The following is a 24641-nucleotide window of genomic DNA, read 5'->3' as shown; positions in this document are numbered from 1 at the left end:
GTATAAATAATGGACTTACAATTGATATGAAAAACGTCATTCAGCATTTGACTGAATGATAAATAGTATTTGCTGACAAGGTCATTGTATCGACCATAGAACTTACGAAACGGTGACTTTATACGAAACTGCTGATATTCCTTTTTCATCAACTTGTTTGTCAATAATTTACCTCGTTTTAGAAAGTTTTCATACGTAGAGCATGCTCTTGCGTATCGAATCAACTGAGAAATTGCTGCATAAGTAAGAGAAGTTGACCATAGAAAAGTTAAAGTTATCACGTTTATCGTAGAGCTTGGTTGTTAGATTACCATCAACGTCTTTTTCAAGTAAAATATCCAAGTATGAAACATATGTGCCAGACTCTGTGGTACCTTTTATCTCTAGCTCAAAGGATATATCGTATCAAGGTAGGAATAGAAATTACCCTTGTTAATTGACAATACGTCGTCGATATATCTAAATGTCGAGTTGATGGCAACGGCAAGTGTTCTCTTAAGTTTCTTGGAATTTTTTATATCCATATCTGATTTATACCACTTCCTGAATATATTGTTGCACAGTACTCTTGAAGTTTTCCCTTCACTACTGCTAATATCTTAGTGAGGAGTAACGAAAGAGGCTTGGTTGAACATTTACTGGAACCCGCAATTTATCTTTGTAAGGATTTTTATGAAGTTTCGGAATCCAATATATATAGGGTAGTTCAAATTCATTTTGGGTCTGTGGAAAATTAAAAATATTTAAATTGACATATGAATCTGAAGAATTTCTTCCATGAGTATAAGTAGGTTTACCACTTGTAGTATTAAAACCAAGTTCTTCTAAAATACAATTTATATAATTAGCCTTACAAACTAAGACAATGTTGTTACCTGCTTTGTCGACAGGGACCAGTACGTACTGATCATGTAATCTATCTAATTCTTTTTTCACTTCTGGATTATCAAACACAAAAGGATAAATGGTTTTCATATTGTTCCTCAATCTTTTAATACGCGACTTTAACATGGATCTGATACATTTAATCCATTCTGACAAGGTGTCTCAGTCTTCCATTTCATATCCGAATCTATAATATTTTTGAGATTACGACGCCAGTTGATGGATCGGGGTTACCTATATTTAGGACCTTTTACAATAAGTGATCTAAGGTCCTCATCATTAACTATATTTACGTCACCTGTAATTACGTGTCCAGAAGGACTATAGTTATAGTGCAAAGAAGAACATGAACATGATGGAGGATTATGTTTCAGATACTCAGTATCCAGGTCATGTAAAGGATTTTTTGTAATTAAAAAGTTTGGAAGCAATGGTCGATGTAACTGTACGAAATACAAGGCGTAATAGTAATAATAATAAGAAGAAATAACGAAAAAAAGAAATGTTCTACCCATGCAACACTCAAATAAACTAAGAATGCTTAAGAATAGAATGGGGTGGGGCTTTTTGAAAATCATTTACATCATTTGCTAATTAGGGGATAAAGAAATTCAGTCCATGTTTGCTCTGCTCCTATTTTGTATTGTTTTGTATACTTTGATATTGAATACTGTTCGTTATTTCCATATCTCTGTTATTCTAGAGAGATGAAAATGAAATTATATCATAGACTGTAGCTCCAATGGTTTGTACTAATAATAAAGGAAGAGGAAAGTAGCAGCTAGGACTTAAAACTTCACAAAAACAATAAATAGAATAATGATCCTTGATTAAGTCACTTTTTTGCAATAAGACTACAACTGTGGTAGTAGCCTTTACTAAATTTTTACAGAAATTTCAATTAATTTAACAATGGCAACATCAATCATCAAAATCAAAAACATAAAACTATTAATTAGGAATCTTAGGAGGAGTAGCTAGACAGCTAGACTGACGGACGACGGACGCATTACTATCGCATATAAGCTCTTCTGGTCTCTGACTAGTAGAGCTTAAAAAATCCCTCCTACAACGAATACATCAATATGAGACCTCGGTTTATGCAGTCTCATCCGAAGGACAGTGGATTGGAACCTACGAGGTTTTCAACTCCTTACTCAGCGACTTTTGTGTAAATCGGTCTAACCACAGTGACATAAAGAGTTGCTGAACGATTGTTCATATTCTTATAGTACTAGATGCTAACTCAGATCTAGGTCTGTATTGTTTGTGGAATTTCGCTAATTATATGTCGAACAATCTACGAACGAACACAACACTTGCTTAGGAGGCACAGAGGAGGAACAATAGACTAAAGCACAATCCAAAGTCAAGCATACCTCAGTCCTTCAACTGACAAAAAAGATGATTAACGATTAAGGAAAAACAAAATCATCCAAAAAACCCTTGGACTTGGTTAAAATGTAAGAAATATGAACATATTTAAATCATTACAGATCTAGAGTAAGCAAATATTTTTTTAAAAATATACTTGTATACTTTTTTTTAATTCTCACGTTTACAAAAGGATACTGAATTTTTGTAACACAGTCTGTTTAGGTGTGATTTCCCTGCAATCAATTGCGGTTAGTACTCTTCTAAAATATCTCTCTAATCTCCTGACAAGATAACATTCAATTCTATATTCATTTTATTAATTTATCACAACATTTTGTATTAAACTTCATAAGTGACTGTTGAGGATTAACAACATGATAAAGATATTTTGAAAATAATCTGGACAATGTTATAGCGGTAAAACATTGACTTTTCATCCCTTTATTTCAATGACTGACATTTGCACTTGGGTAGGACACGTGGTATTTTTGGGCTCCACCCTTTGCCTGCTTCTGGACCAATGAAATATACGCGATAAGGACCGCTTTACGTCTGGGATTTTAAAAGCGTACAGGAAAGGGTTGATTAGGCTGTTCAAATAAAGGGGCGTGGCCACGTACATTAGGACTTCGCCTTGTTTGTAATGGTCCTGCTCTTCTTCACTATTTCTTGTTGAGACTAAAAACACAAAGATACCTGAAAAATAATCCAAAGAGAAATCAGAATATAAAACCATCTGTGAATTGCTAAATTTCACTTTTGATTTTGGCAAAACTACATAATCCGATTTAGAGACTGGTGATAAGACTGCGGAACATTAAGTAGCAAAATTAGAAATATATGTCTCTGGAAATATGCAGCCTACGACATTTCTATTTCTTACAAAACACTTAATAAAAACAATAAAACAAGCGGGTACACTTCGATGCGGGCACCAAGAAAGCATTGGATTGAGATTCTAGCTTGAAATTTGTTTTCAATCCACCTCAGCTGCGCTAGAAGGCACATTATCACCGATTGATCCAGAAGACAAATAATTTCAATTAAATATTTTTCTGTCCGGCGTTTTAAAGAAATATATGAAGGGACAAATATTAAATTTGTTTGGTATGATTTATATAAGTGTGTGTTGGGGGAGGGGTTGGACACAGACGTCAGACACATAGATAGATAAGCACGAGATTTGCATGCATATTAGGTCTCCTTAGCTCCTTACCTATGATATCGACCTGCCTAATTTACATTCCGGTAGAGTTATCAAGAAATCAACCCCGCTAACTTTCAAAGAGTTATCAGAGAGAAGAAAAATTAGAGTTGGAAATATATGTATTATTAAGCTTCTGACGCTGAGTAACGCCAAGGATTAATATTTTCGTTTTAGTGCTCCGGGTATTAGTGTGTGTCCGTTTTGAATCTGAAAAAAATATATAACTATTTGTGATTTGTTTTTCTTTAAAATTTGCATATGTATAAATGAAACATTAACCCTCGTATTCTGCATGACTTCCAGATTTTTTCAGAAGCCAATTATTGCCTGTAAGTATGAGTTCTATCTAGGATGTTTTACTGTTTCTTTAATTCACTTACCCACTGGTACACTCGTGATGAAGTTTAATCCACATACGAGCAGAACAGCTCTAGTTGTCTTCAGAATTTGTCTATTGGATGATGCCGTTGCCTTTCCTGTGAATCCTTGCGGATGCAAATGCAGATTACCTTTAGACAAAGCTATGAATGTAATGTGTCCGTATATCAGACACTGACAAAATAGGGCAAAGGTCATAAATGTAACCAGTGTCAAAAGATATTCCTTCTTTAACACTCCGAAAAATGAACATTCATTGTATGGTATGTGATCGTGTATCCACGTCATAGATGGGACGCTCAGACAAAAGAAAAATAATATCCATAAAATACCTAGGTAGAACTTGACAAATTTCCCATTCTCTAGCCTGATGGCGTGGAAAGGCGCCATGATTTTAATGTAGCGATCCAAACTGAGGCCTAACAGCACGTGACATGACGTAAAGATGACGCTAGATATCCCTGAACTACGAAACAAGCACTCAAAAAAATTCATATGCCCGTTCATGTTGTAAATCACATTCCACAAAATTAGAATTCCGGCAAGGTTGTCGGCTATACAGAGATGAAGAATGAAATTCAAAGAATTATCCCAGTGACGCTTTTTCTTCAGAATCAAGATGGCAGCCAGCGTATTACAGAAAACCGTGCTGACACCAATGGCGGTGCATATGACGTTGATGATTATATACAACGTAGAAAAATGATTCATAATAGTAATACATACGTTGGAAATGTGAAAATCCAAATCACGTGAATTCGTCTCATTAAAATATACTTTCAGCAGAAGTTATTCTGTTGGTGAATTAATTTTTTCAGCGTAATTTCTTTTTAATCTGAAGACATCCTGGAGCAACCACATGTTGTTTATCGCCATTGTATTATTGGTATAATTAGTCCTTTGTTTAACTTGTGCAAGAGTTGTCTCAGAGATGAATGATAAATAAGTTATTGTCAATTAAGTCATTTCAATATTGGGTCTCTCGATGGACTTCATTATAGATCAATATTTCCTCAAGTTCTTTGAAATAACTGGTGCTACGCGTCATTTGCTTTCACTCTACATCTAGCCGGAAGTACATTAACTTATTAAGTACAAGGGAGAAGCCAATTTGACGAACCGGTAGTGATGTAGCTGTTTTAAAGGCAAAGATGAGCGTGGAAAATTAGATTTAAGCTTCAAAGTGTCAAATAGAAGCACTTCAAATAGAGTTATATTGATTTTGAATATAATATACATGTATTATATTTGATTGTGATGTTTAATATTGAATTTCAGGATAAATTCATAATGTTCGATAGCAGTTTTGGGATTTACTCAAACTGGACAAGTAATTATATTGATTCTTTTGTTTTAAACATATTTTATTGTACCATTAATAAAGGGATATTCACATTGTTTCCGGAGATGGGTAGAAAACAAACATGTTTCACCAAGATTCTTACCGGTATTATTTCTCCATTAACAAGCCTATTTTCCTCACCTTTGCTATTTCAGTTATCAAGTGTAGGTGATTCAAGCTGCAATTTTATTTAATATACATGTACCCGTACAATGCACAGATGCAGTAAAAATGATTATCTCAAGTCACTGTCTGGAGTCCGTACGGAAGAGAATCCATGACACCTGATCTCACCTCTGAGTTTTTGGAGGTCCGTATTTGCTCTACTCCTTTTTGTATTGTTTTATGATATCAAAGGCGTTGGAAGCAAATTGAAAGTAGGGGGCTATTTAAAGGGGGGGGGGGGGGCTAAATCACCAAAAAAAAGGCAAACCTCAATTTTAAATACTTATATGTCTATCTTTGCCAAAAAAGGTGTAACGCCCCCGTAACCCCCCCCCCCCTCGGTTCTGACGCCTATGTTTTCGGGATTTTGATCTTGAGTATACTCATAGGCGTAGTCACAGGGGGGGCAGCGGGGGCACTAGCCCCCCCACTTTTTTAAAATTGTGTTAAAAACTTTTTATTTCTGTGCCCCCCACTTTTTAATGAAGAACAAAATCACAGCTATTTTTCCCCAACACTACCTTTAGTATAGGAAAGTATAGTTATATCGAAGAATTGTGGGAGAAAATTGGAATTGAAAGTAACTTTTCTTTGAAAAAATAAATAAAATTGAAAATATTGACCCCCACACACACACACACACACACACACAACGAAATAGGATTTATAATTTGGGGGACTTTCAATTTCTCTCTTTTTTTTTTTGCTTGTCAAAGAATTTCTGTACGACACTGTCACCCCCCCCACTTTTACAGTTTGGGGAACTTTCAATTTCTCTTTTTTTTTCGAGATATACCTTTTTTTTTTTTTTTTTTGCTAATGTCGTAACAATTGTACATTAAAATAAAACTCAATACACTTTTATGTTTTAAAAAAAAATCTGATACTGTTCGTTATCTCCATATGTTTCATTGTACATTTTAATTTGGACGTAAATATCAATATTTTTTAAAATTGTGTTAAAAACTTTTTATTTAAAAAGACTTGCGTTTCTCTTTAGAACATGACCAATATCGTATGAAGTGCACAGATTTTAGATTGATCTAGTGACGCAACAATCATGTTGTTTTGGCAAAATTTGTTAAAGTCATATTTTTACTATTATATTCTGTGGCGATTCATTTGCGGTCAACAACAATAAATAATTTCTTATGATATAAAATAAATAAAATTGAAAATATTGACTGCTAATAAAATATTCATGTCATTTAATTGATTTTAACGGTAAATGTTTATAATTATCCACTGAACGCATGCCTTAACAGTAGTTAAGGTTTATGAAGATTGTACCTTATATTAGCCTTTAATCAAACTACATGCGTGTACGACACTGTCACCTTTTCTGTTGTACATTAAATAACAGATAAAAATTAATTTATCTACTTGTTTTATCGAGATATACCTGGTGACATCGATCTGCGGCTAATTCGTGAACAGGTGTGTACATTAAAATAAAACTCAATACAAAGTGATTATGCTACTTTAAAAAAAAATCAAAAGAACTTTCGTTAAAAGTTATTGATTGATAACTGTACACTTTAATTTGAAATCAGTCAAACAATAGTTATATAATAATGATTAATGACAAAAAATGTTTTCGTTTGATCCGCACCATAAAAAAAATGTTTACAAAAATGAAATATTGTGGTTGTCTTTCTTACTGTGCACACATCGAAAATGAAAGTAACATTTTTCAAGGAACAGCTTTTTTTCAGAAATGGAACATCGGGTTTTTTTTCAGTTGACAATTAGTGACATGCCTATTTAATCATGGGGGACGATGATAAATTAGAGATGGTATGTATTATTTTGTGAATTATTCACATCATCCCCCAGTTAAGATGTCAGCTTATACTGCTTGATTAAACATGTTAAATATCAGTGCACGTATTTTTTTTTTTTTTACTTCAACATGTACTAAATCTTCCTTATATGCTGATCACGGTCAAAAATTTTTTTCCCAACATTATTTTTACTATTGGAAATGTTCATTAAAAGGCTGGTTGCCCCCCCCCCCCGGTTATACTACAGGAAATTGAGATCAGGGAAATTTAGTAAAAAAAATGAGACTGTCTTTCTGACATACTTTCTATTTATATAAAAAAATTATGACTTGAAATAGGATTTCCGAGTTATGTGCCCATGGAAGGATCAGATTTCCTTTTTTTTTGCCTTTTTTTAAATTTATTTTTTTGTTGCTTGTCAACTTTTTCAGGTAAGTCAAAAAAGAATTTTTCTCTGGCTGCCCCCCCCCCCTTTCACAAAAACGATGCTACGTGGCTGGATCATGTATGTCTCAAAAAGAAAATTACATTAATAAATAAAAATTCTATACAAGAAAAATAAAACTTGGCTGTACATATAATCAATGAAAATTTTGAAGTTGTAAAAACTAGTCTTGTCTTGTATTTTTTCATGTATATACATATTGATTAATTATTCAAATTAACCTAATAATTCAGATCACCCGGGTCCGTGAGTTGTTTCACGGACGATTTAACAGAGAGGAAGTCCGACGCCTCCTTGACAACCATAACTGGAACCAAGCAGAAACTGTAGATTTTGTCTTCACAAGTCAGTGATTTAATCAAATTAACAGAAAACAAACAAAGTCAGATTGTGCATATGCATTCAATTATTTTTTTTAGTTTTTAATCACTAGAGCTGCTAACATTGTATCATTATTTTACATTTTTGTTTCAGATGAGCCTTCGGTCGTTACACAGTTAATCGCCGGGAAATCGGAGGTATCTTGAAAACTCATTAATTATACAAGTACCTTTATATATAAGAGCGGATCAAGATATATATATCTTTTAAAGAAATTCCTCGATCCCCTCGCTTATAGATCCGTGCAATGAATAAAGTATTTTGATTTTTTTAAAACAAGGCCTTGTTTTGTAAATTTATTAATTCTGAGTCGTATAAGAAATATACATTAAATGTTTATATAAGTTTAATTAAATTTTTAAAAAACCCCGTTTCTGACGATTTCAGAAAGACATCGTTGGACTTCAGGAGAGTGAGTTACTCCGCCTGAATGCAGAGAAGGGTAAAATTCCCAGTAGGCGGCGACAGTTCGCGTGTGAAGCCTGTGACAACGTATGGTGGAAGAGGGTCCCCAAACGGAAGCCGGTAAGTTTATAACCTTACCAATATCTACCTTCGAATCAATATCTAAAGAAAAGAAGCTGGTAAATATAATTAACTTTCCTTTCCATATCAGGTGTCTAAGTGTAACAAATGTCTTCGGAAGTTTGACCCAGTACCGGAAGACGAGGAATACGGATGGGCGGGTTTTACCTGTTCCTGTGGGAACGAATTTAGGTGAGATATTCTCACCTCTATATTTTTTAATAAAAAAAAATCAAAACAAACGATAAAGGATACTAAGATGCCAGATCTTTTATGTTAGAATTATGAGCCCTCAAATATGTGTCAAATTTTATAGCTTGATCAGGACTTGGGGCCATAAGACTTAGACGAGCTCACTTTCGATCTCAGTCTTACTTTTCCACTATGCATATATTCCTTTGGAAAAAGTACGATTTAGATCAAAAGTGGGCTCATCTAATTTTTATGGCCCCCAGGTCATATCCGTCAAAAACTATATTTTCTTTCAAGTGGGTACGGTCAGAAAAATGTCACCACCAGTAAATGCTACAAATGCAGTTCTATGGCTCTAGCTACCTCTGTACGGCCTCCGGAAGCTAGGAAAGACCGGAAGTCGCGAAGTCGTCATAGCTGTAGCGCACCAGACTGTACCCATCGCCAGACAGGGAGCGAACCAAGAGGTGCCGAGTATCAAAACACAGGATATAGAGGTAGGGGTGGAAGAAGCCAAAGGGGTTACGGGTACGCTAATCTTTATGCCGAGTATAATGGACAAGGATATTACAACAGTGGTGAGAGATGTGATTATTAAAAGGATTAAAAAAGTTTTATCTTAATTTTTTTTTTTTTAAATTAATTTTAAAATTTACTTGTTTTTTTTTATGGTTAAGGCCATGGGGTAGTTCTTTATGAAAGAAATGGCATGCCTGCACAACAAGAGAGTGAGTATTCGAGATGTCATATGGACATTTCAGTAAGGGGAGTCATAGAGGAATAAATTATGAATTACTACAAAACAAAGATTGAGTTATTTTGGTTTTTTTTATTTATAAAAATGTTATCAATGACTATAATGTAGGGCTTAAATAAAGTATAGACTGGTGAAGTTTAAACAGTTGAGAATCTGTTTTCCAACAGCATTGCATTTTCGGAAAGGTACTGCTCCTATCTGTCTATCAATTGTCATGGCAATACGTGTGTTTACAGTGTGAAGTAAACCCACCCGGTCCATGTTTTATTCCATTTTTTTAGGTCACAGTCCCAGCACGTGTGTCCATCCCGAGTCCCGACAGTCCAGCGGTAAAAAGCGCGTGATCGTTCCCAGCATGCCCCACCGGAGTTCCGGGTCGACCGTCGACAGTCTGATGTTAGATGACGACGAGGCGTCATCTGTGCTGTCGGGGTATCAACCCAGTGTCGACAATATCCCGGAAGTGTCGGACGAAGAAAACGAGCAAGGCGACGAGTAACGTTAATAGGATGATGATTATAGAAACTTTGCAAACAATTATATATAATTAATTAAGCCAATCATTAAGATTATCAAGATTGAGATTTTCACCGATTCGTGTTTTTCCTCGGAATTCTGGTTAATATAACTTTTGGTATAGAAATCTGAATTTATTACAAGAAAATTGGCCATAAGTCCTCAATATTATAAGCTACCACCTAACGAAACAATTTTAAAAATATATTTCTGTTAAATTTGGTTGTTGTTGTTGTTGTTGACTGGACATAATGAAGCATTCCTGGTGATGAAAAGGCAGCAAAGTCATAGGAGCAGTGTTAATACCGAATCATTCAATCCGCAGTTCCAGAGTTATCTTTCTTGTGAATAGGACCAAAAAGTGATATTCTAGAGACATGTCTGAGTTTTAATGCATCAATATGAATATCTAAGGACATGAAAATATTTAAAATTCGAAAATTCATTTGGAAATAAGCGGAAGGAACTATATTGTATTTCACTTAACTTTGCCTTTTCCATGACGAAATACCCTGTGATTTATCTTAGAAATATTTTATGTTTTATCAGATCGTCATTTTACTTCCTGTAAAAAATAAATATTTTTTCCTATACAAAACTGTGATGAAATTACAGAAACTATATTTAGACAATGAAAATGATTTTATTGCTTTTTATATGATAATTTTAATCGAAGCTAGTCATCTTATGACAATGTAATTGCTCAATCAAAATGAAATGTTTGCTTCTTATATTCATATCTAAAGGACAAATTTTGTAAAGGTTATTTTATGTCTTTTTCTGTATATAAGATTTTTCAACCCTGAGTTGTAAAATTGTGATAAAATGTATAAATGCTGTTTTTAACATAAAAATCGACTACTTAATTATGTAAATGATCAACAATGCAATAAACATTGTTTTTCATATTCATGGATTGTTAAATTTTTATTCTTTCCGGAATTTTCTCATCCTTCCAACAATTGTGGGTACATGTATATCTTGTGTTTAAAAATTTAATTTTATTAGATTTTGAACATTTGTTAAGGAAAAAATTTCCATCTACCTACCCAACTTTTTCATCCTGGGTCGGGAGGGACCAAACAATATTTTTTTTTCAATCAAAAGTCGCTAGCCTAACAAAGTTTTTTTTTCAGTCAAAGTCAGGTCAGATTCCTGTTGATTGCTTACAAAAGATGATCACCACATTATTCATTTATATAAGCATGATAAGCTAAAGAAAAGAAGGTTTCCAAACACAAAAAGAAAAAACACTGTAAATTATCACAGAATTAAAGTTAAGATATACTGAGTATATTACACATGTACTTTCAGTTTTTATTCAAGTCAGCTTGAAATATTTGTCATCATGTCATCAAACACATCAATTAATACTTCATGAACATATTTTGCTAGAGACCAAACATATTGCAGTACATCTTCAACAGAAAAAAGATTGCTAGCATTTTTTATGATGCATTCTATATTTGCTGTAGAAATTGTTTCCAAGTCTGTTACAAATGAAGATGTCGAGTTTTTAGGGATTCTAGTAATTTCAACTTATGTCTCAAAAGTTGAAATTCATCATCAGTAATGTTTCTAGTCCTACTTGTGCATTGTTCTTCAGTAACTGGATTATCTGCATTAAAAAAGACTGGATGTCTACAAGGACACTCCATTTCGCCACACTTGCATTTAGATTCGCACAAATCACAACAACAATGATCAACAACTGTTTCACATTTTTTTGTTAAATAACAATCTGCAATGATTTTCCTTCGGCAACTGTCATCAGAGATTATGAGTTTCATCATTTCATTGTCTAGTTTCTTCATCTGAGTCTTGTGACTCTTATATAAAATTAGTTCATCAGATTGTTTGCCGTCTCTACCAGCCCGCCCCATCTGCTGAACTAGGGTGTCCATATCTCTTGGAGGGGTAAAGTGTACAATGTTATGTAAATTTTTAAAATTTACACCCATTCCCGCAGAACTTGTACTCACTAGTACACGTATAATGCCATTTTCTGATTCCATATCCTTTCGAATTGTTTTTTTAACATCATCGGGAGTTTTACTGTGGTACATGTTGATCATATGATTCATATGAACAAATTCACGGACAAGGGCACTGTACACAAGAGAACATTCCTTTATTGTATTACAGAATATCAAGTGTTTTGGGAAGTCTTTACCTTTATCTTTTAAACCACTGAAAATAAATTCTAGATCATCCTCCACTTCCGAATTGTTCTTGACCTTTTTCACTGAAATTTTAATGTTGTGTCTGTCTGGACTGTCAACTATAATACAGTTATTTTTTTTAAAACAGAGATTTTTCATTATTTTACGACGGTTAGTAGGACTTGCTGTTGCTGTTAAAGTAAGCACTGAGGCCGCAGGGCAAAGAGATCTTTTCTCCAATTCTAGAGAAAGATTCAACACTTCCTCCTGGTTATGGCTCTCACCCCTATTGATCATAAGAAAAATTTAGTAAATGACTGGTAAACTAAAATACAAAAGAAATTACAATTAAAATGCAAAAATCTAATGTCAGATAGGAAAAGTGAACGTTTTATATATGACCACATATCTTTTAAAACACTGAACTCTACTGACTGTGTGCAATGCTATCATCATGATCAATTTGGATGAAACTACTGTTAAAAGTCCTTGAACAATAAAAATAATAGCACTGTTTACAATATAGTGGATCAACTTTATCTCTCACCATTGCAGAATAGTGTGTGCTTCATCCACTACTAATAGGCCAACTTTTTGGAAAATACTGGGTGACGATTTCTCTCCATTTCGTACTGTCTACAATAATTTCTGGACTCCCGTAAATGAACTGATATTTTCCACCAATAATTTCATTCAATGGCATTTTAAGACTGTCAATGTAAATGGCAGACATGCCAATCTTGTTTAATCTATCAACCTGTTCTTCCATAATGCTCTGGATTGGAGCTATCACTACGGTCACCATTTCTTTGTTCAGAACACCCATACTTTGGTAGATAATAATCTTTCCGCTACCCGTTTTCGTTCCTACGAATACGTCACGTTTGTTCATTAAAGCATCTATTGCTTCTTGTTGAAAAGCATTTAATTACCGTCTTCCTTCCAAGACGGTATGTTTCAAGTTTTTTCAACGGAGGTCTTGTATGCACTTCCTCTCTTTTGTGAAGAAATTGCATGATGAGAAAATTTTCAATTATTTCATTGGTGGAACTGTTCAAGGCGTAACTTTCTGAATCTATTTTTCAGACTTAACAATTGTGCAAGATTTCCAGTCTTAAAAAAATGACGGCAACAAAATCAGCAGTAATAATTTCGGGAAAACATGATGATTTTTATAGCAATAAATAAAATGTGTCTCTTTAATTTCATTATAAATAAAATTTGATAGTTATTGCTTGGGCTTTGCAATTTGTTATTATTGTTTTCCCGTCTGTAGAAGAGTGAATGCAATTGTCGGGTTTGCCGAAAGCTCTCAGGTCAGTCAGAGTTTACGGAGATGACCGAAAAAAAATGGTTATTGCCCGTAAAAAGCAAATGAAATACAAATTCGAAATAAAAGAATTATACGGATATAGATCTTTTGCTGTTTAAAATTGTTGCTGACGGAAGCTTTTTTGAAAAGTTTTCTTTATGTTGTTCAACATTTTCAACGGAGGTCCCATATTGTGAATGATTTTCACAAAGCATACATAAAAGCTTTCATTTCATTGGCTGTTTGTATCAACCAGGAATCGTTCAGAATAAAATGGCGCTATCTTTCCAGTGCATGTCCTGGGTTTATCGTTGTAAAACCCTTGGCTAAAATGTCAAAAGATCAAAGTTTTTTTTTCATTCAAAGGAACACAATTATACTGTAGTTTAACAAAAAGGATTGAAATAACACATACAGTAAGTATAACTATTGAAACAGTGATTTCTTTAGAAAATGCATTGATACTCTGATAAAAGACTGCTTAAATGAATTGTCTGTGAATAAAGCCAAGTCGATGTCTTTTTGTCTAATTTTGCACTGCAAGATGATGCTATAATTGTTTAGTATTTTATTATAAAAACATTGCTTTTGGAAAATCATACAGGATGAAATTTTATATGAGTGACAGATTAATATGAACCTTAGCTTTCTAGTGTGTGTGTTTAAGTTCTGGTCAGGATTTCCATCAAACAATAACTTAAAATTTAAATGCAAAAGTTAAAAAGGACAACATAGTTTAACAGAATAGTAGTTATGTTGGACTTCATACAAAAACATATATTCAAGAGCAGTTTAGTAACTACATTTTCATACAGAGAATCTATATGAATTCAAAAATAAATATTTTCTGGCGTAAATTCACAAAACATATACTACTTTTTTCATAAAGTGTACAAACTATTTGGCAATACGGATGTTGTTTGATATACCATATTTTTTTAACTCATGAATTCAACAACATAATTAAAAAGAAAAATTGTATCGGATAAAAATATCAAGCACTTAAAGGACCTTTAAAATATAACAGGGGTCATTTTTTCAAATTTGATAAAAGGCTGCATAACTTGATTTAGGGGTAGATCACTACATTCATGTATTTAAATAAAGTGTAAAAACAGAGAAATTTTTAAAAACATATCAAGTATGATGAATTATTTGTATAATACATTAGAAATTGACTCAATCATGCATAATGTTTTCAACGCTTTTCCGGAAATGACCTTTTGATTTGCTTGAACTTCACAAAAACTTGTTTAATGTTTGCGGGAATTAGATAAACAAGTCCTGGAACATGACGTCAATGTTTGAAACTAAAACTTACAGCCGATCTCATCGGCAAGTTCCGTCCCGTCTGAGGCGGGCATGTCGGTCGTGAAGCAGGTCTATTTGTTTCCGACAAGGATTCCGGAAATGTTCGTTGATATATCGGATATTTTCCACTTGTCGTTTTAATTTGATTATTTCTTCGAAATGTTTCGGTCCGTATGGAATACACAAAAACAAAACAATCCGCCCACAAAGCATAACCATCTTTCCAGTATTCCTGATCCTGTAAAAAAACAATAACATTCAACGATCAAAACGTAAATTAGGATGAAACTAATTTTATCTAAAGGTGGGGTGTTTAAGATTCATTGAAGCATCACTTTTTCGTCAGACATGGAAACTTGGACAGAGGAATGTGGGCATGAAACAGTGTTACGACACATGAAGATTTAAAATTGTTTTTAAAGGTAATGCTAATATAGAATCACCGAGCAGTTTTATCTGCAAGATGAGGGCCGACATGAATTACATATACCTGTCCTGCTGTGTCGAGGATCTCCAGTCTGACGTCATCATCGTCAACTGTCGTCTGCAACTTGTAAATACTCTCTGTAAAATACAAACATGGCATCAGAGCATCAAAAAATTAATAAAAGTACAAGCTTTAGAGAATCAAAATTCCATTCAGAAAAAAGTACATAAAAAATTTCCGTGAGATCTTTTTTTAAATCTAAAAATTCATCAATATGTAATTCCACACACACTTTCCTTCTAGCGTGTTTCCTTTAGATAAGGCTTTTTGGATTTAAGATATATGATTGCTTCAAAATGCCCTTGAAGAAAAAATATTTATTTTGATAAGAAGGTGTTTCAAATTCAAGTTTATAAAGCTAATTTTTCCTCCTACAATATGCATTTTTCTAACAATCGATTGATGGCTTTCCGGTTTTTGCTAACCGTAATTAATTCAATCTCTTAGAGAGTCTTCGTGTGTTTGCGAACCCTTAATTAGCAAGATCTCTTTTGAAATCAGAACTGACGTTCAGAAAAAAAGAACACACGCCAGCAAGTCGAACAAGAAAGAATATAAATCGTTCACTTCAACAGAATAAAATCTACACAAGATTCTTTAATCAAACTTCGTTAAATATTATACGGAAAGTACTAGTATTAGCATTTACTTGAGGTGGAACATATCGTATTCAATGTCTTTATCACAAGCGTTTATTGGGGGGACAAATGTTCCTGGATTTTGTTGATCACCATTACCCACGAATTTACATCCCCTCAAAAACGTATTTTCTCAAAGTAACTATTCATGCACTTACAAGTTGTAACTTACGAAATTTAGTATGTACATGAACCATTTAAATCACCCCTTTATGAATTACAATGCATATGTATGTTATATTTGTAGTTTGTTATATGTATCGTTTTTTTTTTCTTATTTCCTTTATCCAATATTTGTGAAATATAGAATAATCCTAGTTCTATGGCTGAGGTCATTAAGAAAATCTGAACAACTCTTTTGATATAAGAATAGAACGTACTAAGTTGATGAATCAAAAACTTTTCATTGCAAAAGTGAAACTGCTCATTTCAGTCAAAATTAATAAAGTATATCCTTGCTGAAGGATTGAGTTCACTGGGCTAAAGAAGCAAATAAGTAATTTTCAAAGATTTTAAGGCTGGTTTTCATCAAGGCAGATTGAAAGAGAAAGTAAAATAATTAATATTTGAATTTTCGTTTGAAATCTCAGAAGAAAAAAAATATTGTGGGCACAGTCATTAAAATCTGGAGAAAATAAAAAATTGAACGCAAAGACGAAAAAATCATTTAAAATTTTTTCCACCTTTTGTTGGCTCAAGTGGCTTGTATGTCCCTGTAAATAGTTTTGCCCCGTCCGTCCGTCTAGTTTTTTTTTTTTTCCTCAAAAACTTCAGTATTGCTCGTTACTTTTGATTGAACAAAGCTAGGGCTTTCATAATTCATCTGTGTATTCCAAATGACAAGTCCTCAAATATTTGATTTTAAGACCTTGACCTCAGAGTTTGACCCATTTCTGCAAGAATTTATTCAGCTTTAGCCTTGCCCATAACTTTATTTGAATACTAGTAGTTGAGCATAAAACAAGTTTATATTTACTTATCACATAAGATGAGGTCACCCGTGGGTTTCCGACGATGGTAGTTGAGACGAGTTCTTTCAAACTTTACACATGTATTCGATACTATTCATTACGACAATGTCTTTCCATAGATAGAAATACATTTGTCATTTTAATCTTGACCTTTGAGTTTGACCCATTTTTAATTACTAATTAAAAAAAAAAAAAGATTGGGACATCACGTTTGAACAGTTTGTATTAGGGCCTTTATATTCCACGAATGTATTCCTTTTGACAAGGCCTTTCTTTGTACACCAACAATTTTGACTTTGACCTTTGAGTTTGACCTACTTTTGAAAAATAAAAATATCAAATTAAGTCATACTCAGTATCTTTTTAACAGTGGGTACTAGTGCTTAAAATTATAAATTTGTTTTTCTTATGGTAAGGCCTCCCCCTCCCCGGGAACTCTTTAACTGACCTTTTGACTTTGATCTTAGGATTTGACCTACATTAATGTGGGCATGGTTGGTGTTTTGGCTTTCTTATTTCATAGGTATATGCATTGTGATATTAATTGAGACGAGTCCTATCTTTTGGTAGCAACATTTTTCATCTTTCGACCTTGGAGTTTGACTTGCATTTGAGAAACTTCAACCTTCGTCAAAACCTGCCATACGGGACCATCAGTGTTTCACAAAGACACAAACACGTAATGAAAACGTATATTGAAAAGTAAACAACTGTTTTTGCCCCCCCCCCCCCGTGGTGCCAAAATTGGCAATCAAAGTTTAAAATAGAAAAAAAAATCCCAAAAGGGTGGGGCTTTGCCTTGTTTTTAAGTCAAATGCATGACAAGTAAAGAGCTACGGGTATTAAACTTCATCGAAAATTTTATGAATGACATTTTATAGAAAATCCGAAATCAAACTGGCTATAAAATTTCTTTTGCACCAGAATATCTGATCTGTTACTTGTTCAGTGTTATGAATGTCTGATAAATATAAAAACATTGATAGATAAATATATGATATATAAACTGCTAGATGTGCGAGAAAAAATACCCTACACCTTTGATTTTATGAAATAAACACATTCTTCATTCAAAGTTCTTTAATATTTTTTCCTTTACTTCGGAGCATATCGTTATCTTGTTGATGTGTACGTACGTTTATTACGAAAAGTTCGCGAGGCAACAGACAGATTTCATATCAGAGATTCAACGTATTCATCAAAACAGACAAAAAAGTGAATACTCCTTCTCAAATGTAAAATTGCTGAAAAATATATTTATTTACAAAAACATTCCTTAAGCCATTTAGTTAACTTTTGCCTATATCAAAAGCCCCCCCAGGTCTCGATTTATTGAGACGGAAAAAAAACAGAATTTTTACAATATTTTCGCAGCATAGTTAAAGTAAACGCATTAACCTCTAACAAGTTCGAAGAAAATAATGGTGTATATCATAAATCTCAGAAAAAAAAATTGTTGTTTTAAAATTATCTTTTATCTTAATTTTTTGGAAAATCTAATAATTTCACAAACAGTTTTCTAATCTTACTAAACGCAAATTTACAAAAGGGGTGCACGAACTCAGAATTATGATAAATTGCGCTCAAATTTCTACCATTAGAAAATATATAAATCTATATATAACCCCTTCCTACTGCAGATATACATTATACTAAGTATTTTATGAATGGCGAAAAAGATATAGTTCAAGCATTATTTTACATCTTTGTAGATAATGCTTGTATCATGAAATCCTCATTGATATAACATATATTTTCTATATACATTTTCATTATTTCACAATCTAACAGAGCGCTGTATGCCTGCCCTTAAGATAAAATTTAAGGTGTAACTTTCAAAAAATCTCCACTGGGCAATTTATTGTTCTAGAAACCCCATCGTCTTGCATGTTAACATATTTTATTCGACGTATCGATTTATCAAGGCACACGATGTGTTACAACGCATTCAGATATACAACTTTATTAGCCCTTTATCGTATGAATTTACCAGTTTACCAATTTATCATATGTTAGAGCCTGTTTATCTAAGAAATAAACTCTCAATACAATAGAAATATACAGAAAAGATCTTGAAATGTATCACCTGATGTTCTTCCAGAATTTATCGCACTACAGCGACTAGAAAATGAAATACGAATTACCTGTTTATACGTATAACGGGCTTGATATTATATTTTTCCGGGGGGGGGGGGGGGGGGGGGTCTCAAAATCTCGAACAAAAAATATTTTTTCAGTATGATTTCTGACGGAGACATTGGTCATGTATGTATACTTGCATAAGTTTTTGATCAAAATAAAATATCTTTACCTAAAAAAAATTCTTCAAACCCTAAAATAAAAACCAGAATCAGGATGACGAACCCATACAAAGAAAGAAAAAAATAGGGAAAAATGTAGCCCCTTTTTATGCGATCATTCGCCTAACGTGACGTCATCACCACTGGTATCAATTTTAATCATTTCAAATGATAAACGTTTTACAATGTAGATATATAGATAAGAATCATCAAAGTTTAGGGTCATTGGCCTCAGAACCATATTCATCTGCGTTTTGTGTAAAGGTTTATGATTTATGAAACTTGCTCACATAACTTTATGAGGCACCTATAAACAAATATCCCCGTCGGTTCGTTTTTGAAGTGGGTCATGATGTCATGTGATGTAAGAGGTCATAGCATGGAATGATTCATAAGCAGATCGCTGGCCCAAAAGTCTAGTCTGTGACGTATAATTTACTCTAACTTCCTTACCCTTACGAGGGGTGATCAAAAAGTTCGTGAACTACATGTATCTCTATATCTACATAACCACCATTCAGATTAGAATGAATTGGGTACACACATAGTCATACACAAGGTCTATAAATAGCATATGCTTAATAAAGTTTTTCTCCTTGTTTGTGACGTCATAATGAAAAAATGTCGTCACTATGTAGGTCACTTGTGACGAAAAATGGTTGTCTCAGTAGAACTCGTTCAATAAACGACTGTACAATTTATTGTATATCTTAGAAATCCCTTTGCAGTATCATAAAATAATTTGTACACAGTTTATTAAGATAAATGAGTTCCTATAAATTCAATTAATGATTGGATTGATTGTTTCAGTGAAGGACGGCAGATGGTTAAAAATGGTTAAAAATGATACTTATCATTTTGCCCAGTGAAAGCAAGTTTGAAAAGATATTTAAGCAATTTGCTATCAAAGACCTCCAATTTACACTTTGAAATATAGCTGAATATTTGAGCAATAACGTAATTATTAAATACCTAAGATATCGTTTACTTAAGATTTTGAACATATTAGATATGATAAAAAGGAGGCACCCATTTTCTATCCACCTTGAATAAAGCTCTCTACCGAGACAGAAGATTTGTGTTTTAATGGTCGCCATGCATATTTTTGGAAAGGATATTCTTATCCACTCATTCTATTGCCAAGATTTGACCATTTCTGACAAATGAACTGTTCTTGTCATAAAAATTAACTCACATGAAAAGAAATATAAAACTCAGAAAAATCTTTCAACTTTCAACTTTTGTGACAGAACGCTACGGAGGGGGGTCACGTGACCGCCAATATCACGTACGTGATTCGCGCATGGTTGATTTGCATTAAAATCGGAGAGAATTAATTTAAAATATAATCAACATTAAAACCAAATATTGTTTCTTTTACGGAAGTTATTCAATTAGTTCGCGAACTTTTTGATCACCCCTCGTATAGGTTATCAGTGTTAACTTTTTACAAGAGGCCCATGGGCCACATCTCACCTGAGATGCTTTGAACATTCTGTTCTTTACCAGATTTCCCCCTTGTAATACATACCGGTATTGTGACCCCACCCTACCCAATTGATCATAATTTAAACAATTTGAAATCTACACTACCATAGGATGCTTTGATTCAACATTGTAAAACTTTGATTCCCCATTGTGGCCCCGCCCAACCCCCGGAGGTCATGATTAGAACAATTTAGAATCTACACTAACCCAGGATGCTTCCACATAAGTTTCTGCTTTTCTGGCCCAGTGGTTCTTGAGAAGAAGATTTTTCCTATATATTGCTATGTAAAACTTTGATTCCCCATTGTGGCCCCGCCCAACCCCTGGGGATCATGATTAGAACAATTTAGAATCTACACTACCCCGGGATGCTTCCACATAAGTTTCAGCTTTTCTGGCTCAGTGGTTCTTGAGTAGAAGATTTTCAAAGATTTTTCCTATATATTGCTATGTAAAACTTTGATTCCCCATTATGGCCCCACCCTATCCCCCGGGGGTCATGACTTTAACAATTTAGAATCTACACTACCCCGGGATGCTTCCACATAAGTTTCAGCTTTTCTGGCTCAGTGGTTCTTGAGTAGAAGATTTTTAAAGATTTTTCCAATATATCTTTATGTAAAACTTTGATTCCCCATTGTGGCCCCACCCAACCCCTAGGGGTCATGATTTTAAGAATTTAGAATATACACCACCCAAGGATGCTTCCATATAAGTTTCTGCTTTTCTGGCCCAGTGGTTCTTGAGAAGAAGATTTTTAAAGATTTTTCATATATATTTCTATGTAAAAATTTGATTCCCCATTGTGGCCCCATCCTATCCCCGGGGGTCATGATTTTAACAATTTAGAATCTGCACTACCTAAGGATGCTTCCACATATAAAGTTTCAGCTTTTCTGGCCCAGTGGTTCTTGAGAAGAAGATTTTTAAAGATTTTTCCTATATATTTCTATGTAAAACTTTGATTCCCCATTATGGCCCCGCCCTATCCCCGGGGGTCATGATTTTAACAATTTAGAATCTGCACTACCTAAGGATGAAACCATGTAAGTTTCAGCTTTTCTGGCCCAGTAATTCTCGAGAAGAAGTTTTTTAAAGATTTTTCCTATATATTTCTATTTAAAACTTTGATTCCCCATTGTGACCCTGCCCTATCCGCGGGGGTCATGATTTTAACAATTTAGAATTTATACTACCCCAGGATGCTTCCACATAAGTTTCAGCTTTTCTGGCCCAGTGGTTCTTGAGAAGAAGATTTTCTAATGACTCCACCCTATTTTTGTCTTTTCTTGATTATCTCCCCTTGTGAGGGGACTTCGCCCTTCATTTTCACAATTTAAATTCCCCTTTACCTAAGGATGCTTTATACCAAGTTTGGTCAAAATTGGCCCAGTGGTTCTTGAGAAGAAGTCGAAAATGTGAAAAGTTTACAGACGGACAGACAGACAGACGGACGGACGACGGACAAAATGTGATCAGAAAAGCTCACTTGAGACTTCGGCTCAGCTGAGCTAAAAAAGCTTGAAAATAAATAACATGGTGCTTATACGCTTCCGTACTGGAATACTAAGCTCGAACAATTTCTCTGGAGTTCAGGCAGTGTAGGATTTAACATCTTCTTTAATACCTAATTTTCCGGCTACTCGTAATTCTTTAACTGTCTGTCTGTTAAATTTATCGCCCCTTGGTTTGATTAATTCCTAATCACTCGGCGTCAGAGAGGATTCAAGTAGACAAGGGTTAAAACCAACTTCCTTAAATCCAAGGTAATCTTGATAATGTGTTCACAATTAATGAACAAATACACCGTCTAATTAGCTTGTAAAATTTGTAAAGTGCAGAGGAAATCGCCCGAATCCTCTCTGTTTAGAACAATAACTACAGAGGAATTCCGATCTGTATTGGTTTAGGAGCATGTTCGTGAGTTTTCCCAGCTGTATGTCAAATGTTATCAGATTGTGTTGGTTTTATCGCTACAGAAACATCTTCATCAGATAACTTTATCCCTAAAAAAGATCGGGGTCAAAATTAATTAAAACTTGTAACCGCTGACTTTTTTTGGGGGGGTGGGGTGGGGGGGGGGGGGGGGGGGGGGGGGATAAAATGGGAATGAGAAAATACTTGTATCGTTTTAGGAAGAGGTGCTGACAGGAATTAGTTGAGAGAGAGAGAGAGAGGGGGGAGAAGAAAGAAAGTGTATTCATCGTTGAATGAAGTGATGTTCACATTATTGATAACCTAGTTGTTCAACACGACAAGACAATTTTAAACCTAAAAATTTCTATTGAGACTGGATTTTTCCAATTCACTCACAAATTTAAACTTATAAATCCCTTAATTCCAGTGATGTCAGAGTCTTGTCACGTAACAACAGATTCTGTGGGTGTATTTTCACTCTGATAAGATTTTCTTCATTTTTTAATCGTCATTGATTTTAACATTTTATCACTGCAGCAAAACTGAAACGAGGCCAAGGTAAAACAAAACTGATATCGTAAAATCCAGGTTGTGACGTACGCTTATTGGCAAATCAGTGTATTAATGTTAGGATAAAAAATTTCTATTACACGCTTAAGAATCAAGCTTAAGAGCTTTTATTAATATTAAGCGCTTTGTTTTGGGAGCATTCCAGAAATATTATAACAAATATTTTCAAAAAAAGAAACAGTTAATTAGCGAAATCTGAAGTAATGATATTAAAAACTGCTGTGTTGTGTTTTATTTTAGCTCTATAGCTCTAAAAATCTGGAATTCCAGTAGAGCAGCTTTCTCATTTCACTGTTGATAATCAGATACATTATGTTAAATATTGTCTATAGAATTTCATGGTATCTCTGTTGATAGCGTCATTATCATTAATATAAGTCTAAAACATATCACAAAAAAAATAATAAAAACCCTAATAAAACCTCCCCTTTTAATGTTAATGAAAGTCATATTTGACGTTTGTAAACAGAAGCGCATCATTTTTCATTTTTCCTCAATCGGGGCGGATCCAGGAATCTTAATAATATAGGGGGGGATTAGTTGGGCTCGAGGCAAGGGGGTCGGAACAAATCCTCGAAAGCTCTCGGACTGGAGTAAGCTTATTTCTTTTATTTCAATTGCTTATGTTGCCAAAACATTTGATTAACAAACTTTCTTTTTTGGTTTTATGGTAACAGGGGGGGGGGGGGGTTGGTGGGTACCTTTCCTTAATCCGCTCAAAATCCTGGACTCCCTGTTTATGAGCGTTTGAAGTACAGTGTAATCACATATTAACGGACTTACCTAAAGTTGGACTATATTCTCCAATGAAACGTTTCGTCAAGTATCGCACCGTCAAAGCTGAAAAAAGTTGATTTTTATTTTATAACCAATTCTCTCTCTCTCACTGTCTCGCTCCATCTCTCTATCTCTCTATGCACCTTTAAATTAATCATATGGAAATCAAATGAAAAATAGTTACAAAATATTTTTAAACTTTTTTTTTTTTAATAAAGTTTAGCTCACCTGTTTTGCCGACCCCCGGGCATCCCAGGACCACGATCTTACACACGCTGTTGTCATTGATTGACTGACCTCGACCCCTGACCCCGTTTGACCCCGCTCCTCTGTAGTTCATCACAACGACATTCACGCCGTGCACTGTCATTTAGATCCGCCTCCTTGTTTCCCAAATGTCACAATTTTTAAGCCAAAAAAAATCACAAGTTTTTTTGTTTTTTTTTTATCTTTGTACAGAATAATTTATATAGGATAAAGTTTGGACGACACTTTTAATCCATCGATATTGATGAAACTCCTTATGAATATGTTAGAACTGAATTATTTCGTAGAATATCCATAGGAAAAAATCAAAATGTCTCATGGAATATTTCTTGCCGACTATTTTTCTGAGTTTGCGGTTTGCCCTCACACAAAAAGCAGTGGCCGTGTGCCTTTTGTATACCGTGGAGATCCAAACTATATGCCTCATACGTCACGGAGAAACAAACCGTTTGTCTCAACTGTCAAAAGCAGTTTTGTCTTCTGAGAC

The 24641-nt window shown here is 34.1% G+C and overlaps 3 protein-coding genes across 3 annotated transcripts; 1 reads left to right on the top strand and 2 right to left on the bottom strand.

The window, feature by feature from the left end:
* Positions 1–2695: 2695 nt before the first annotated feature.
* On the bottom strand, positions 2696–4562 carry LOC134231097 (adenosine receptor A3-like). Its single transcript, XM_062713021.1, has 2 exons — positions 3850–4562; positions 2696–2958 (listed from the first exon to the last, which is right to left on the bottom strand). The coding sequence occupies exons 1-2, from the start codon at positions 4556–4558 to the stop codon at positions 2696–2698; spliced, it is 972 nt and encodes a 323-aa protein (XP_062569005.1). The 5' UTR covers positions 4559–4562.
* A 2458-nt stretch (positions 4563–7020) lies between these two features.
* Positions 7021–10361, top strand: LOC134231098 (shiftless antiviral inhibitor of ribosomal frameshifting protein homolog). Its single transcript, XM_062713022.1, has 8 exons — positions 7021–7151; positions 7817–7928; positions 8058–8101; positions 8352–8489; positions 8581–8681; positions 8979–9259; positions 9359–9409; positions 9720–10361. Exons 1-8 carry the CDS (start codon positions 7125–7127, stop codon positions 9935–9937), a joined length of 972 nt encoding a protein of 323 aa, XP_062569006.1. The 5' UTR covers positions 7021–7124; the 3' UTR covers positions 9938–10361.
* Positions 10362–12684: 2323 nt separating this feature from the next.
* Positions 12685–24641, bottom strand: LOC134231099 (ras-related protein R-Ras2-like). Its single transcript, XM_062713023.1, has 5 exons — positions 24116–24641; positions 23894–23950; positions 15230–15303; positions 14869–14977; positions 12685–12983 (listed from the first exon to the last, which is right to left on the bottom strand). Exons 1-5 carry the CDS (start codon positions 24255–24257, stop codon positions 12685–12687), a joined length of 681 nt encoding a protein of 226 aa, XP_062569007.1. The 5' UTR covers positions 24258–24641.

Source organism: Saccostrea cucullata, unplaced genomic scaffold (genome assembly GCF_032062105.1).
Source record: "Saccostrea cucullata isolate Sc308-1 unplaced genomic scaffold, CSIRO_AGI_Scuc_v1 ctg4559, whole genome shotgun sequence".
Lineage (NCBI taxonomy): Eukaryota > Metazoa > Mollusca > Bivalvia > Ostreida > Ostreidae > Saccostrea > Saccostrea cuccullata.
The sequence above is the reverse complement of the archived record's forward strand: the minus strand, read 5'-3'. Positions and strand labels throughout refer to the sequence as shown.

Excerpts from the sequence above, each read along its gene's own strand:
- LOC134231097 (XM_062713021.1), bottom strand. The coding sequence starts at position 4,558 with ATGAATCATTTTTCTACGTTGTATATAATCATCAACGTCATATGCACC. Across the intron at positions 2,959-3,849 it reads CATCACGAGTGTACCAGTGG|GTATCTTTGTGTTTTTAGTC; the intron begins GTAAGTGAATTA and ends ATTATTTTTCAG.
- LOC134231098 (XM_062713022.1), top strand. The coding sequence starts at position 7,125 with ATGGGGGACGATGATAAATTAGAGATG. Across the intron at positions 7,152-7,816 it reads ACGATGATAAATTAGAGATG|ATCACCCGGGTCCGTGAGTT; the intron begins GTATGTATTATT and ends CTAATAATTCAG. Across the intron at positions 9,260-9,358 it reads ACAAGGATATTACAACAGTG|GCCATGGGGTAGTTCTTTAT; the intron begins GTGAGAGATGTG and ends TTTATGGTTAAG.
- LOC134231099 (XM_062713023.1), bottom strand. The coding sequence starts at position 24,257 with ATGACAGTGCACGGCGTGAATGTCGTTGTGATGAACTACAGAGGAGCG. Across the intron at positions 15,304-23,893 it reads AGAATATAGTCCAACTTTAG|AGAGTATTTACAAGTTGCAG; the intron begins GTAAGTCCGTTA and ends TGTATTTTACAG. Across the intron at positions 12,984-14,868 it reads TAATCAAATTAAAACGACAA|GAACGAAAACGGGTAGCGGA; the intron begins GTGGAAAATATC and ends ACGTATTCGTAG.